The 16,827-nt window shown below is 40.2% G+C and overlaps 1 protein-coding gene across 5 annotated transcripts in view; it reads right to left on the bottom strand.

The window, feature by feature from the left end:
- GBF1 (golgi brefeldin A resistant guanine nucleotide exchange factor 1) overlaps positions 1-16,827 on the bottom strand; it is a 103,567-nt gene that overhangs the window by 20,582 nt on the left and 66,158 nt on the right. For 2 of the 5 annotated variants that reach the window (XM_041415407.1, XM_041415408.1), the window contains exons 6-18: positions 16,414-16,522; positions 15,992-16,052; positions 14,252-14,306; positions 12,746-12,820; positions 7,358-7,493; positions 5,880-6,109; positions 5,203-5,371; positions 4,815-5,026; positions 4,029-4,127; positions 3,423-3,617; positions 2,926-3,112; positions 2,302-2,442; positions 1,681-1,769 (exon numbers count right to left, since the gene is read on the bottom strand). In XM_041415407.1, the coding sequence (XP_041271341.1) occupies positions 1,681-1,769; positions 2,302-2,442; positions 2,926-3,112; positions 3,423-3,617; positions 4,029-4,127; positions 4,815-5,026; positions 5,203-5,371; positions 5,880-6,109; positions 7,358-7,493; positions 12,746-12,820; positions 14,252-14,306; positions 15,992-16,052; positions 16,414-16,522 (1,758 nt within the window). Of the gene's footprint in view, positions 1-1,680; positions 1,770-2,301; positions 2,443-2,925; positions 3,113-3,422; positions 3,618-4,028; positions 4,128-4,814; positions 5,027-5,202; positions 5,372-5,879; positions 6,110-7,357; positions 7,494-11,358; positions 11,395-12,745; positions 12,821-14,251; positions 14,307-15,991; positions 16,053-16,413; positions 16,523-16,827 lie in introns of all 5 variants that reach the window. The other 3 variants (XM_041415410.1, XM_041415411.1, XM_041415409.1) reach the window with 2 other exon arrangements.

Genomic DNA, 16,827 nt, shown 5'->3' with positions numbered 1-16,827 from the left:
AACATGCTGGTGCCAAGTCAGCATCAACATAACTAAAGCTAAGTGTTTGCTGTGCCCTGTTTATGTGCTTAGGATGAAACCACTGGGAGATTTAGAGTCAGAGAACAATTTTTATCTAGGCAAACTCAGAGATTTATAAACATCTTTCTGCCCCCTACTCTTGATTTCTTCTAAACTTGTTTTCCAGCAGAGCAAAGCCAGAGTATTACCAAAGGTTTTCAGTTAGAACAGAGGAAGCACTATGCAAGCTGCCTTCTCAACAATGGACTTTCACAGAGTCAATCAAGTAAAATTGCTATCAAAGCAAGATTTAAGGTAAAGTCCGGTGGTATGGTAAAATTTGAATACTGTGCTGATGATCACCTCCCCCCACTGTCCTTGTGGCTGGGGAAGCCAGGCACCATTACCCCACTGAAGCACTGTGTTGCAAGTAAAGAAAGAGATTTCCAAGTACTGCAGTAAACTTCCTAGAGAGAAACCAATGCTTTAAATTACACTCAGATCCAGAGACTGCCAGAGTGGATCACAAAGCACAGATTAGTATGGCAGCAGAAGAAAGAAATTGTATTTTCTTCTATTTTTGATTAAGTAAGTTGAAACAAATATGACCATCAATCCCTTATAAAAATGTAAAATAAAACCACCTATGCTGGAAAGAGAAGCCAGAAGCCTTTTAGTCAGATACAAATAAAAACCCCTTTCTCTTTTACCACCAGTGAATCCTTCAAAAACATTAATTTATTTTCTACTACATCATCTCCTTACCCACAACTAGTATGACCACTCATGTTTCATCCAGAATATGCATTATTTTCATACTGAAATTTAGTAATCTCTCACACCTGAAATAAGCCTACCTCATGCGCATATTGTACAAACAGAAAAAAATAAATCCAAAGAATATACGTGACCGAAAAAAATCTCAAGAAACGCACAACAAAAAAACCTGAACAGTCCCATGTAACCCCTGGGGACTTAAGATATATTCATCCACTGTCTCTGGAGGTGAAAGAGCAGGCCAGTACCAGGTATTTGACACAGGACAGCAGATAAATACAAAGCCATTAGCATGGAGTACCTTTATCAACACTAGGCCTAGACTAGACCCACTCAGGGAATGGAAAAGTTGTACAAAGTTTAGACTATAACTTGGACTAACGAGGTGCAAGGAAACAGACTCTGAAAAGAAAGAATGGCTTTACCACACCAAAACAATCTTTTTGGTCATCCTTATGACAAAGCAAACATAGGAATTACCAAGTCAGAATAGCAGACCAGTTAATTTCTACTACAGGCCTCTTGGCATGCTGCCAAGAGAGATGCTCCATTTACATCTTTGATAAGAGCAGTGACGCTGCCCTTTTTGATCAAAGTACCTGATTATCTCCATATAATAAAAACTAAATCCAGAGACTTTCCCACCCAGAAATCAGATGGACCTAGATTACGAACTGTGCCACAAAATTTCCCCAACACCTCCTTCAGCACAACTAAACCACAACAGGTAATAATCACTGCTGTCTCTACAGTGTAGCAGGATTTTCAGTGGCTGACTCTTTAATTCTGATCAGCAGAGACCAGAACTCAAAATTTCTGAGGTATGACCAGTCGTGCAAAGCACACTTGGAACGGGAAATGAGAACACTCAAGGATCCATCTGTAGTATATTTCAAACCATACCTTCTTTTTGTTCTTGATCTGCATAAGTTCCTGAGGACTTGGAAGGATACAAGAAAATCGAGTAGGTTTCCTGGGGATACTCTTCTCAGCTAGAATGACAAAGCATCATTACAGTCAAATCTATCCCCAGAGTACTGCTCAGGCATGAGAGTGTCCCATAGTAACTTTCAGTCATGGAGGCTTTGCTGCAATATGCTGTCCTGCAAATGGCAGTCACACTTCAATTTAATTACTACATTTCTCCCACCTACATTTTCTTCAGCATAATTACATAGTGGCTTCTTGCCCCAGACAATTTCACCCAGTCACAAGATTTAATTTTCTGGCTATTCTGGCTACCTACATTACTGATTCCCTGGAGAGCCCCAAACTTCCTTCAAAACTCTAAGCACTGCTATGAATTCACACTCTTTTAACCCAAAGTGACCCATCAGATCTAATGCCTCCCAGAAGACATGCAACACCTTGTAGGCATAAACAGCACACATATAATAAACATACACTCACCATATACCTCCTTCCAGTTTTAAGCACAATAGCTACAATACAGCAGGACCTGTCAGCAAATGTCAGGACCATTTTTAGGGTATAGACACCCAGGGTACTGCCCAAGGCTATTACCTGCTTCACTTCCTCCTTCTAGCTCCATGCAGCTCTCCTTCATCTGGTCAGCCATAAGGCACCCACTGGTGGGAGGACATGCCCCAGCTGGCTCTGAGACTGCACTGGAAGATTTTCCCTCACTGAATACTCTCTCAATATCTGTAGAAGTTAAAACAAACAAGCAAGCAAGCAAACAAACAAAACACACCAAAATATCCCAAACCAAACACCCACATAGAAAAAAACCCATAAGCCAAGAAAAAAGCTATCAACAGAGAAATAATGAACTGATCACTCTAAATTGAACATGTGCTTATTCAAAGGAAGGAACCTTCTAGTAACCATGACTCTGCAGAATCCTCAGTATTTTGTCTACATGAATTCCATGGCATACCCTCAGTCTGTTGTGATTGCCAGCCTTGACATGGCCTTTATATAAAGCTTCATGAGAGACAAATTTTAATATCTGCAAATTTTACAAATAGCAAGGTTATTAACATCAGTGTGTAGTTATAAAATGTGCAACAGGAAGACTGAAAACATGTATTTAAGGAGTTTACTATGCCAGCAACCAAAATGAGATCTCCCAAGTTTAGCACAAGACTAAGCTTAATATTGAAATAGCAAAGAAAGTGTTCTTACTGTCGCTTGTTTCTTTGGTGCTGTTGATGGTTTCTGGGCTGGGTTTGACAACTTCCTTCTCTTGCTGATGTATGTTACTCAGCACTTTGGCCTGGCAGTGTGCCTCAGTGCTATCTATCACTGTCAGCAATGCTTCCAGAGACAGCAGATGGACAGTATACAGCTGTCCAGAAACTGGAAAGGCATTCTGGCAAAGAATATGTAAGTATTAGTCAACTTTCACGTCTCTCTCACCATTACAGGGCAAGTAAGTTTTCCCCCACAGCTTGGGGAAGGCAAAAAACTAGAGCAGAACACCCTAAGCTTTGTAGCTTGTAATTAATAGTTTATTTGCTCTGACATTATTAAAGATGATGACTATTCTTGATCTCTTCTGCTTCCCAGTGTTAAATGGCCTTCCTCATCTCTACAGCACACTCACCCTGCACCCTCTCAGCACTCCCACTGTTAAGTTCTGCCCTGAGTGCCGGTGCCCCCTCCCTGCCCCGGTTCAGCACCTTGGAGAGCAGCTTGGTGAGCTCCTCGAAGAGGTTGGCACAGTAGTAGTCACAGTCATAGTTAATGTACAGCTCAGTCACAAAACTGGGAATCCTCCACAGCTGAACAATGGCTTCCAAAGCCATCTCCTTCATTTCATAGGGCATCTTTGGGTTTTCCACAGCGATTATTTCCATCAGCTTCTTGATATACATCTGGCAGAAACACAGGGCAGCTCAGTTTAAGGAAAGAAAAGAAAGCAGGACAGTGAATAGCTTTGAGGACTGCAGAGGGAGATTTAAGCTTCACCTTCCCCCACAACATTCCATCTTTAATGATGGCTCAGTCTGAAGAAGGCTGTAAAAAGGTTTCAAACAGTTCTACCATCCAGTGCACCTGGATCTACAGTTCTAAAAAAACAGTCCAAAGGCAGGTAGCACAGTACACCAGTCTCCAAGACATTTGATTTTGCAACAGAAAAAGGCCTACACAGCCTACCCATAACAATGAGTCATTTATACAAACATAATCTGACACTTAGACTCTATTTTACTGTCCAGATATATGCATTTAACTGAAGGCAAATAAACTATTACAAGGTACCCACTTATAGTCAAAAAACTCACCTCCAGCTGGAATTTCAGATGCTCTCTCATGCTCTCAAAGAGAAGAAAGCACACCCTGAGGGAGGCTGCATACAGATTGAGCCGTTCAACACTCAGTAGCTGAACAAGAAACAAAAAACCCTTTAAGAATTGCAAAGGCAAGTCATTATGTACTATAAGTAGCAGTACTACGACACTGCAGGTATCACCTGCAACCAACCAAAGATCCACACACTGCCCCCCATACAATAACATTTTAAAAAACAATCTCTTGTTTTTTCAACATCCTGGTCCCACTTTTTGCTAGTGAGGATTAAAATATACTTAATTCTCATCTGTGTGTGATAACACTGTAACTACTACAACTTGGTACTTTTGCCAAGTCCACAGAGACTCTTAGTGGTGAAGGAACCTGGGAGAGGACCTGTCTCTGAGATGACCCCAGTGCAATTAATAGCTTGGTATCACCCAAAGGTTCTGCCTACTACTAAGCTGGTAACTTGCATCCATAATTACCTCAAAACCAATTGTATCAAAACACAGTGTTATCCCACAGTAACAGTTCATTCAAATCATGCTCATTCTTCTTGGCCCTGGTCTGCAACAGCGGTTTGCAACAGTGGCTTCTTGGCCCTGGCTTTGCAACACTGCCATTTGGTGCAATTCAGAACTCTCATTGCAGTGCAGGAGAGAGCTTGTTTGCAGACCTGCCAAACCTCATAACACTAAATTTCAATACATTGTTTGATGGAAATTTGTATCTGACTCCCCAGTGCCATCTTCCATGTGAGCATAAACCAGACTCACTTGAAATAGATGCCGGCACAACTCCTCCTTCACGAGTCCCAGGAGGGACTGACAGTTGGCAATGGGTGCTGACTCCAGGGCCACAGTGAGCAGCTGCAGCCCCATGTGGATCATCACCTCAGAGTTGTGGCGGTCATGAGGGTTGGTGAGAGAGATGAGAAAGCGGAACAGTTCTCTAATACATGGCAACCCATATGGGACCAGAGCTGCTCCTGAAGAAAAAAGAGAGATTACCAATCTAAATTTGCTTTTTGCAGGTGCCTAGCAAGTGTTAAAATTTCAATTGTTACAGACCCATTAAGGAACAGGAGCTTATCAGCCTCTTAGCAGGAAGTGAAATAAAACAGCGAAATGAAGTAGGACTTTAGCAGCATTGCCCACCTCTCACCTTCTTTTTGGGAAGACTGAGTAAAACGTACTCCCCGGGGATTTACATAGTCCATGTCATGAACTGAGGCAGAGTCAGAATGTTCTGCTACCGATGTGCACTCCTCTAGGACCTCAGGGATAGACTCGACAGAAGCTGACTGGACCTTCTCCTCCCTCAGACTTTCATTCTTCATTGAAACATCATTTGAGAATGAAAGAAGCAAAAGAAGAGTTAAGCACTAGACAAGCAAAAAAAGGTCTCATTTGTTTGCAGTTAATCTGTAACTATTAAAACACAGGTCACTAATGGAAGAGTATCATAAAAACAGAAATTTAAGAGAAAAGAGAGCCTCTACATAAGCTGCAACTCTCTTTACCCTTCCACTTATATCAAGTTCCTATCTGTTTTATGTAACTCTAGGTTGTGAGACTAAGGACTTTACCTCAAAAATACTCCTACAACCTATCAGTTTTTACTGCCTCTATGGTGAAAAATTTTGCTCTTTTTTAAAAAATGCTACACAACTTCAGCACGCTACTTCTCTTTAAGCCTTCCTACCATTTCTACCATTCAAAATATCTGCAGCTCTGAAAGGTCCCCTGTGTCTCTACGATCCTCTCAATAGCATTACTGTTGTGAGGAGAAGTGATCATGCTGGGAGTTGGAACTTTTCTTTGCAAATTATATTCATGTACCTGGAGTTCAGGCTGATTTTGATTTTCAGTGACTTTGGCCTCATTCGAAGGTGTTCCTGCATTAAGTCCCAAAGAAGCAACTTGGTCCAAATCTGTCAGGTCTTCCTTGGATGTTGTCTGTGAGGACAACTCCAACCCACTGTCTGTAACAGGGCTGACTGCTGATGAAACGTTTTCTGAGCTCCCAGAGGAGCTGGGAGAAGGACCATCTATGAAAGCAACTCCGCTTGCTGATGAGAAGCAGAAGTAAAATTATTAGTATTGCTCTGTCCCTGAACCACAAATTCATACATTAAACACAGCAACAACAAATTCTTTCATTACTACTTCACACTACAAATAATCTCAGCAGTTTATGTATGTTCTCTAATGTGAGAACATACATAAACTAAGATCTCTCTTGCTAGATATTAATGAATTGAATAGATGAACATTAGAGACACTAGTAGTTCTCCAAATTTAACATAATAGTTGGAGTCTAACTGACTCAGCAAATTAGCTAACTTACATAGTTTAGATAAAGGGTGCAGAGGATTTACATAAGAAATCTGAAAAGAGTCTAAAAAGTGTACTTTACTCTTTAATACAACGACACAACCACTTTAAATACTTGCATCAAGAATGAATCATTCCTTCAGAGTGAGAATTTTGACTTAATTCTAAAGCAGGACCAATATCTTTAATTCCTCCTAAACAAATGAAATTGCATTACAATTCAAATGGATTGGAAATATGAGCAGTGAAGAATTTTTACTAAATTCTATCTCTAAATATGGGACAGTGCTCCAGGAATCTTAAGTGTTCCTTACAGAATCACAGAATCAATTAGGTTAGAAAAGACCTTTGAGATCATTGAGTCCAACCTATGACCCAACACTACCATGTCAGCCAGACCATGGCACTGAGCACCCCATCCAGTCTTTCCTTAAACACCTCTAGGGACTGTGACTACATCACCTCCCTGGGCAATCCATTTCAATATTTAATTACCCCTTCTGTGAAGAAATTATTCTTGAAGTCCAAGCTAAGCCTCCCCTGGAGCAGCTTAAGACTATGTCCCCTTGTCCTGTCACTAGTTGCCTTTGGCTCTCCTCTTGTCAGTGTTCCTGTTCTCAGTCTCTTCTATCTGCTGCATCCTTCAACTCCTCTGTACCACATGGCTGTCCATAACCTCAGCCACTTCTCCAGGTGTCCATTCTCTTTTGTCCAAACCATCCCTATGAGGCATGCTGAAGGCACAGAAATGCTGTCAAGTTATCTGCAGGACCATGCCCTTCTCCATCAATATGTATTCCATTTCCTGAAAACTCTCTCTCCTGGACCTGAAAAGCTATTATATGTTTTATTGCTACAGTCACTGAGAGCTAATATGAAAAGAATTAATGCAAAATAATATATTAGGAGAAATTAAATAAAGATAGATTCAAAAAAGGTCTAGTATGGATGCTGTCTGGTCTCTTCACAAAGATCCAACTTACCTGTGGTATGAGTAGCACTGCCTGCTGATGGTTCTGTCCCAGGAGAGACCTTAGTTACATGTCGAGGAGGCCGAGGTGATCTCTTCTGCTTTTTCCACTTTGATGATTCACTCATTCCTCCAGCTCTCATTTTTAACTGAAAACCAATAATCATTAATATCAGTGTTGCAAAACCACACAGCATAATGGATTATGTAAGCTAACTCACAAAGGTTATCTCTAAAACTTGAAAGTCAGGCAGTAGCACTTAAATATATCACACAAATTAATCAGCACCTCAAAATCATGCAAACTACCACATGACTCCCCACATATTAGCCAACACTCCACACCTAAATCAAAGAACAATTAACTCAATAACTCAGCTATAGTATATACTTAATAGTTCAATTATCACAACACTCCCTATTCCCTTCCAACTTGAAATTAGGAAAAAGAATTCTCTTAGACATGCACATCTAAATTCCCTCTGCTTTCACCAAAGCTCTTAGACTTCCAAAGGGCATCAATTAAAGTATCTAAGTAAGCATTAGTTTGACATGAAGCTAAAATGTCACCATCTATATATCAAGCTGGAAATGCAGCATGAGCATGCTGCAACTCTGTCACTGACCTCTTGCCTCGATTCACTCCATCTCTGTAGCAATGCCATGCTCACACTCCTCCGTGCTCACTATTAACAAGTATTTCTAACACTTCACTTGCTACTGGTGCGTGTTACATTGCAAATACCACCTTAGCAATTTAGAAACAAACCTCATTCTCCTTTCACCTGCCTTCTGTCATTACTTCTCTTCTAAACCCAACCTTAACTCTTGATATCTTTGTTAACCGAAATTCTTCTTCTCGTTTGTACACAGAACTTTGACTGGGAAAAGAAGAACCAAAACAGGAGCAGGGCAGACTGTGTGGCACTTGCTGCACAGCGCTGCTATTTCAGGCAGGCAGAAATGCTCCAGAACTTCCTAAAAACAGTATGATATTTAGTCACCTGGCTAATGGCCCTGGCCAGTGCAAACCAGTTCCTTACAACCTAAGTTCCTCCAAGTGCAGGATTGCATGTACTCTTGCATTTGGTAGCTGCAGGCAGCTTTTCTGATGCTGCCATCTCCTCAGTTTGGGTGCAAATTTAAGCACTGAACAGGTGTCTTGCATGTTGTGGAAACCATTCAGCAAGTTTCAGTACCGGGCTCTATTCAGTATTCTTTGTAAATTTATCACAGTTCAATTTTATTTTGGACTACAGTATTTCTTATATCTCTAGCATCAGATTTAACTTATGTAGAAAACAACTATATTTTTTAGTCTCTTCCTTTTTCTGTATCTTACCTCCTTCCAGCTACTACTACTCTTAAATGCCAATGTATCTTCTAGGTTCCACTACTGTTTGTCCTTCTCTTTCAATTTTCCAGGTAGAATTCTAACTCCCTGTATATGGCCTCACCCTGTACTGCTTCCCATTTAAACAAAGCTTGTGAAAATGTTATATCCCACTGCAGTAAACCATTTGTGTAGCTTTTCTTCACACCACAAGTGGTATTTGTTTGATGACTAATCCCCAGGTTTTAGATGTGCTACAGTTTCCTTGAGTGTGCTGATGAACAGATTCAGAATTACTTTGCTCCTTGTTATTTCTTTCAGATATTGCAGCAAGAATCTTCTAAATCACAGCTTCTGGCAGATACTTACATGACAAGCACACAGATAAAAACAAAATTTAGCAGATGTCAAAATGTTTTAAAATGCTTATGGATCACAAACCTTTCATGTCAAAATTATCAGCTTTCTCATCTTTCCTATTTACTGCTTCATAGGGCTATATAACATGTGTATAAAAATATGTGTATATAAAATATTTTTGATTCTTGCCAATTTCTAAAATCTGAGCCTTAAATACTACCAATAGCTGCATTTATTAAAGGCTTAAGCTACAAATTAGATCAGAGAGTTTTACCTATCAGCTATTATAGAAATAGCTGTATTTTTTTCTCTTTTTTCAGTAACATATACAGTAAGATCCAAAGACTTATGGTTCATTGTACCAAACTACTTTCATTAGGAAGGAAACTTGGAAGCATTATGTGTTAAACCAAAGAAGTCTTTCACACAATTTCAAAACAGACATTGCTTCTAGTTACTAAATCCAGTTATCATTATTTGCCAGGTTAAAAGTTACTTGCAGCAGGATGCAAAACTGAATCAGGAAAATGGAGCTGAGCTACTGATACAGGCTAAGCATGTACCACTCCTTCTGCTCTCAGTCATGCTCCCAAGAAACACCAAACATTTGAAACATTCTATCAGACAATGCAACCTGACAATGTAATACAACTTGCATACAACACCAAATACCACCTCAATTCAACACTAGCCCTTTCAATAAAAGCTTTTTTCCTCAGACACAAAATCTACTCTCTGTGATTGTCCTGTGTTTTGTTTTAACTTCCAGGACTGCATCTCGGGGGCCATAGGATACAGGTCCATCTGTAATCATTTCAATGAACCTGTGCCATCTTTCAGAGACTGAGTCACAACACCTTCATATGGATAGAAAACAGTGTAGTCAGGCAAGCAAAAAGACTTACTTGATTTTTAAAGATTACAAAACATTTAATTTGACTATAAATAATTTAGACCAGAATCTAAGTTTATTTGATCTTTTTAGGTGGGTTTTTTCTTGTTTGGTTGGTTTTTTGGGGATTTTTTTTGGTGGTGTTTTTTGGAATTTTGGTTGGGGTGGTTTTTTGTGGGTTTTTTAGGTGGGTTTTTTTTGTTTGGTTGGTTTTTTGTTGTTTTTTTGGGGATTTTTTTTGGTGGTGTTTTTTGGAATTTTGGTTGGGGTGGTTTTTTGTGGGTTTCATTTTTTGTGGTTCTTGTTTTGGTTTGGTTTTTTAGGTTTTTTTTTTTTGAATTGGGTTCAGTGCGGTGGGATCCGGTTTTTTTTGTGCAAGGAGTGGACGGGTAGGTGGGATGAGACAAGATTACCCAGTAGGTCTTTTTCATCTCATACCATCCAATCTCCACATTCTACAAAAACAGGTATCCCTTTATTAGAATCACCTAGTAGGACTACATAGAGGACTACTTCCCATATAATTTTGCCCTACCTCCTTTCTATTTTGCTATCTCCTTTTGCTTCAATGCAGCAAACTATTGCACAGCTTTACAAATTTGCAGAAGCAAACAGAAATGCTTAATAAAAACATTTCACCGTGTCAAGAGGCTAAATGCTGTTTTAACAAACAATGAGTTTGGGAATTCTAAAACAATACATGTATCAAAGGACAGCAAAGTAACATCATTCCTTCTGGATATTCTTTGAACTAAAAGGTAACAATCTCACATCTCTTTGTTTTTAGTGTTAGTATTAAAAAGTGTAAAAAACACTTGTACAGTTTGCCTTTAATTAAAGGAACTATTTCTAAATTTTCTTTTTACTTTCAATTCCAAGACATTTCCCAGTTTCTCTAAAAAGCTTCATGGTATGTTGACACACTGATATTTTAAACCTGACATTGCCTTTTTTATTAAATGCAGCAGTTAAATGGCATTTAATAGACCATTAACATATCCTGAATCTCACACATTATCTAAAACTCTCATTCCCTCTTCCATGCTCAGTGATGTTAAAGTTACATTAGTTTTCTAATGATCAACATCCTTGAGACTACATTAAGCTTGTACTTTTGACAGTAAAAACCATTTGATGCTGGTATTTAAAAAACATTCTTTAGAAATGAGAGAGGGAGCTCAGAGGTACTGTTCGTTCATCTTGGAATTCTGTACAGATTCAATTACATTTATCTGAGTTACCTTTGCACAAAGAAATGTCCACAAAATTATAGAAGAAAAAAATTACAAGACTCCAAATGCTTCCTTTGATAGATGAGGTTTTACAAATAAAACCCTAGCTAAGGTCTAGGAAGGTGAAGAAAAATGTAATACTACAAGATTCTTTTTAAAGGGTCCATGAGATCTCATTTTTCTATGAGCCACCTTACCTGTACTCGTTTGTTTTTCCATAAGATACTGTAAGCCTCAAGAGAAAAGGGCAGGGGCCAATGATTAGTAATTAAAGTGATTATACTACAACATGAGCTCATTCTAGATGCAGCATGGAACTGGTCAGCACACCAAGTAGCGTTCAAGACACAAAAGCATGCAGAGAGAACGCAGTCCACGATCCGAATCCTGGAGACACCAAGGCAATCCAGTCATCTCATCCAGTACCTGCCTGTACTGCAACAACTAATGAAGGTTATTTGGTGAAATGCATTTACGCATCTTAGGCAACCACAAACAAAATACACCCCAAAAATCTGGGAAAATTCAGATTTATGTTCCTCCTCAATCCCACAGTAGAACCCAATGTTTACCTGGAACACTTTCTACTGCAAAGGGAAACATTTCTTAGTCCTTTTTTTTTCTGTGTAACTCTGCATAAATCTGCAAGTCTTGAGCCACTGCCTTTCAAACTATCGTCTTCATATAACTATTTTGTCTTAGACACAGGACAAAAGAGTGGCACTTGTAAATGTTCTTTTCAGCTCTGTCTGGACTAAGTAGCATCAATAGCAGACGAAAAATAAAGCTGCATTAAATTTATGAACCAACATGGAAAGCTGGAGAACTGTCCTAAGTCAGTTTTTCAGGGTTACTATGATTGATCCAAACCAAATAATCTGCATGCCCGTAGTATTTCTTTAGAAGTATTTTCTAGGGGAATTAGCAGGGACTAACATCTTGTAAATCAGTTTGGCCCCAGTGATCCCTTATTAGCATATACTGTGCTGGGACACATACTAAATTTCAGTAGAAACATGCACAAAAATGTTGAAAATATACAGCAGTCTCTTTCAAAAAAACTTCAGAAAGCACTGAACTCTGTGGCCCTGTACCAATTAACAAAGCTTAGAGATTCACCTTCACTAAAAAAATTTTAAGGCATGCTGAGTCAAAAGACCCCTCAGGTATATGGAGGAGCTATGTCTATAATTAAGATCAACAGGCAAGACACACAACACCTTGAGAGACAAATCTACACTTGTTATGTTTCCTTTTTTCGGGTTTTCACTGTCAAATCTTACTCCCACTCTCTTCCTCCAGAGGATGCTGGGATGGTGTCTTAGGTGGCACTCACCAAGACAGTGTGCTGCAGTAAAACAAGGGTCTCTCCCTCCCAAGCCTGCCCCAGCTGCAGCCACAACACTGCAAAGCAACCACGGCATGCACTGTCTCCAAAAGCCATGCTGTGTCAAATGAGTGGAGGGAGATTTGCTGCACACAACGTAACTATCTCTCAGGTGGTGTTTACAAGAGAAAGAAGAGGGGAGTAAGGTAAGAAGGGAGAAGGGAGAAAGTGACCTTCAGGTTCTTAAAGATCAATACCCTCTCTAACTGGTTCAGGGCTTTGGGCTGTTCCCCACTACTTAGCTCCAGTTTGTTGAGGAGACCTGAAGAAATCTGTGAAAGATAGGCAAATGCATGGTTTAAACAAAGCAAAATAAACCCAAAGAGAAGAACAACCTGGCAGAGTGCAAGGCTGCAGGGCACACTCCTGGCATGCACAGCGAAGAGACAGTACAGGATAACTGCACAGAGTGAACACAAGACAGAGCATCACTTAACCAAGCTGAGATCAGCCATCACTTGGAAAGGGCAGCCTTCCTAAATTCAGTCACCTCCACTTCACTAGTGTGTATGTACAATACAAAGCCTGGTTCCTGCCATACATTAACCTGATCTCTTAGCTTTCCATACACCAGCCTACCACCATTACAAATCCTGTGACTTCTCCCACAGCTAGGGAAACAAGCAGTCTTTAGTTTACCACACAAGAAGTAAAGCCCTAAGCTTTATTAGGTTTCAGATTGCTACGAGCAAGCATTCAATCTCTCAAAACACTTCTATAACGGCTCTGAAACCTCACTCTGTGCTGTCCCTTTTCTCAACTCATTGAAATAAAAACAGAGTGGAAGCTATAAACTGTATATTCAGTGTTAAGTTGAAGGGTGGTTATTTCCTCTCTAGCACTTTTCCCCATCCTGTTGCTCTCAACAGCAGAATCTATTACCTTTATTGACATTCTTCATATGGAATATAAAGAATATAGAAGTATATATATATGGAGTTCCTCAATAGGACCTCAGTTCAATAAGAAATTACTACATTAATAATCATATAAGGTCACATAATGGTATTCGAAATACTGAATCCAGCTGCTGAAAACCTCACTGGTATTGGTCAAGATGGTGGTGTTGAACAAATCCAGAACTTCCACCCTCAGAAAACTGCACATTTAGGGAAAGGTAGATAAAGAAAAGTCTACTTTGATTTAGCTGCTAATAGAGATGGCATTGATCATGTGAACTAAGGTGCTCACCACAGAATGCTGTCCCTTCTGTAAGTTACCACAGATCTTTCTACAAAAGCCAGCTTCATGCTTTCATGCTGTTTCACCAGCCTCAAAAAGTTCCCCTTCCACACAGGAGGAACTGGACAAAAATATATCCCAAGAGCTCAGTATTAGACCTGTAGTGAATGAAGAATGATGAAAAAGAAGCTGGAGAGAGAGCAGAAGACAGCAGATAAGCAATGACACCATCAGGTCCCAGAACTTGCTGGGGTTTCCTAGCCCACAGCAGCTGATGACTGTTCCCAGAATCCAGACTGTCTCACTTAGGTAGCAGTGTCATTAAAAAGACTTGCCACTAGACTATGTGGACTTCATCCCCCAGAACTAACAAATCTAGGTCCATTTATGTGGTTAAACATGCTCTTTCAGTGAACTGGGACTTGTAGAAACAAAGAAATACAAGTGTAAGAACAAACAAAACAGAAATGAGCGCAAGCCAAAGACAGGAGCAGAACAGTCAACACAGTGCTGGGTCTTACCTTCTTCATGTTCGTTCCCATGTAGCTTTTAGGCTCCTCTTTAAACTGAGGCAACCTGAAATACAAAGAATAAGCCAAAATACATGAGCTTATATGGAGTAACAAGAAGGGGAAAGAAACAGGCTGATCTTTCCAGTTATGCTGCAGATACTAAAAAACCAAAATTACATTTTCTTCATAAAGAGACTCTCTCCTAATTTATTTTCCTGCCAAAATCTGCCAAGGGAAAGAACCCACACAAGTATAGATGACAGGCGCTTTGCATGCTATTACTGCTAATGGCTGTTTTTCTACATTGATTTTCCTGCCATGTAAAGACCATTTATTTTCCTTCTGTGTATGTTCTGTGCAGTGGACTATTTACATTTGTTCAAAACAGGTTTTTGTGATGCTGCTAAAAACAGCTGCTGAGTCAGTGCCATCCACACCAGAACACTTGCAGTGTATGTTATTACTAGTCATGGCAATTCTTCTCTTTGAATTTGTACAAACCCCAGCACTTATCCTGTGTTCAGTATCAAATAAACACAACTGTGGAGGGCAGCAGATGTACATTAAGTTGAATCTTTGGAGATAAGCAGCTCCCATCTCAGAATGAGGTAGACTGCTCTCACCTGTGCTACCAAACAACAGCACATACAGCTCTACAATTCCACACACCCTGCTCTCTCTTCTTTACTGTTTCTTTACTACAGTTCTGTCTTTACTTGATGAGGGTGTAAAAGCCTTAGAGCACAGCTTTGGCTCCTTCTTTTTCTGGAAAGCAAGACAGCTGAATCACCCCTGCAGTTGCTGCCTTTGCTTTGCACCTCTACCCCAATGTCCACAGGCACAGATGGTGATGGTGTCTCTGAGCCTTATCAAGAAGGACAGAGGAGAGGATTACACAGTAAGTAAAGAAAAAGCACCAAGTAAAATTCACATATGCATTTGGAGAAAAAAGTAATGCGGTTTCTCCTCTTTGAGGAGACCAATTCTGCCTTTGCCCATTGCCATGAATGCCCAACATTCATCCACTGCACAACACAGGGCACACAGAGGAGAAGAAAACTGAGATCCCATTGGAACTGTGACAATGGGAAAAAAACATGATGCAACTGTGTTTCATAAGCTGTCAGTTTCACCAAAATATTTTTCTACTAAAAGTATATATATACCTTGAAAAATTTCCTTTTTACAATACCCAGAGAAAGTCTATGATTACTAGAATTTGGAGAAACAGTTTTCAAGTTAACTTACTTGAGTTTTAAAGAAGTCACCTTAATTACCTGAAGGGTGCTGAAAAGGACAGAATGTTTGTCCAAGACACGCGATTTCAAGAGTTTTAAATGTTCTTTGATGTGTGAGGTCAAAGCTCTCAGCTAGAAATCAATGTGTGGTTATTCAACAGCATTTCTGTTCTCTCTGCTAAAGAGAGCTATATTTTTTAGAGCACCTTATTTTCAGTGAAGTTTGCATTCTCTGTCCTGAAACTGGTTCTCTATCCTAAAGCTCTTCATTACTCGGCTGTCCATCTCTCCTCAAAGGACACCTTAAACCAGGCAACCTTCCTTACCTCTGTCTCCCTGCAGTCTGACAGGGTCAGCCCTAGAGAAAAGTGCCAAATCCTTCATCCCCTTCCACCTCTAAATAATGACCATTTTGGATGATTTTTCTGAGGGCCCTTAAGTGGAAGTGTGGAATCTTTCTGTCCTTAGAGGGCCATCTCGGCAATGCTGAGGCAAACACAAGCAGGTTTACCTTGTGAAGAGCAGCTGCACCATGTCGACCAGAGTGTGCTCTGCAGATTTTCTCAATAACTCTGCGAAGACAAAAACAAATAACACAGGTGTCATTACTCAGTGTGATATTATCAAGAGGCTTCTTCAAGCAGACTCCCCTCCGAGTCTTGTTTACAGAGATTACGGCAAATTTATTAAAACCAGCTCCAACCCCGCGTTACTGCAAACGGTCACGGCATCACACGGTGGCGCTACACAGCTGGGGAAAAGAGCAGTCCAAACTCGCGCAGCGAACGCCCAACAAATCTTCCATGAAGTTGTAGAAAGACACAATAATATAAAGCTCAGCAGCTTTCCATGGATGCACGCTCTACAACAGAACTAGTTAATGCTGAGGAAACCTGATCAATTTGTTAACGGCAGAAGAATGAACAAACCTACCACTGAGCCTCATTTCGAAGCATATGCGGAAACAGGACTGCATGATCTCACACACCGACTCATTGGTGAGGTGGGCTCCCACTGGGGTGAGCAGCAACGTCCTCAACACCTGCAAAGAACAGCACCCACATGTACCACACTGCAATGATACTTGCATGCACTCCCAAGAGGGGATTGGCTTCCTCCAGAAAGACTGCCATGAGCTGAAAACCTAAGGAGGCTTCTCCTGAAGTAATTTCAAACTGAATACTGTGCTCAAGAAGCGAATTAGGAGACAAGAATGATGTTCTGATCCACTTCTAAAAGGGGATACACTGCATACTACCCAATATTTAAATTCAGGAATTACATATCTGCTCAGAAGTACACAGACCAAAGAGTCTGCAATACACAGTTTTGACTCTACAAAAAACT

This window comes from Onychostruthus taczanowskii, unplaced genomic scaffold (genome assembly GCF_017590055.1).
Source record: "Onychostruthus taczanowskii isolate IOZ18803 unplaced genomic scaffold, ASM1759005v1 scaffold5, whole genome shotgun sequence".
Lineage (NCBI taxonomy): Eukaryota > Metazoa > Chordata > Aves > Passeriformes > Passeridae > Onychostruthus > Onychostruthus taczanowskii.
This window is presented reverse-complemented; position numbering and strand designations above follow the sequence as displayed.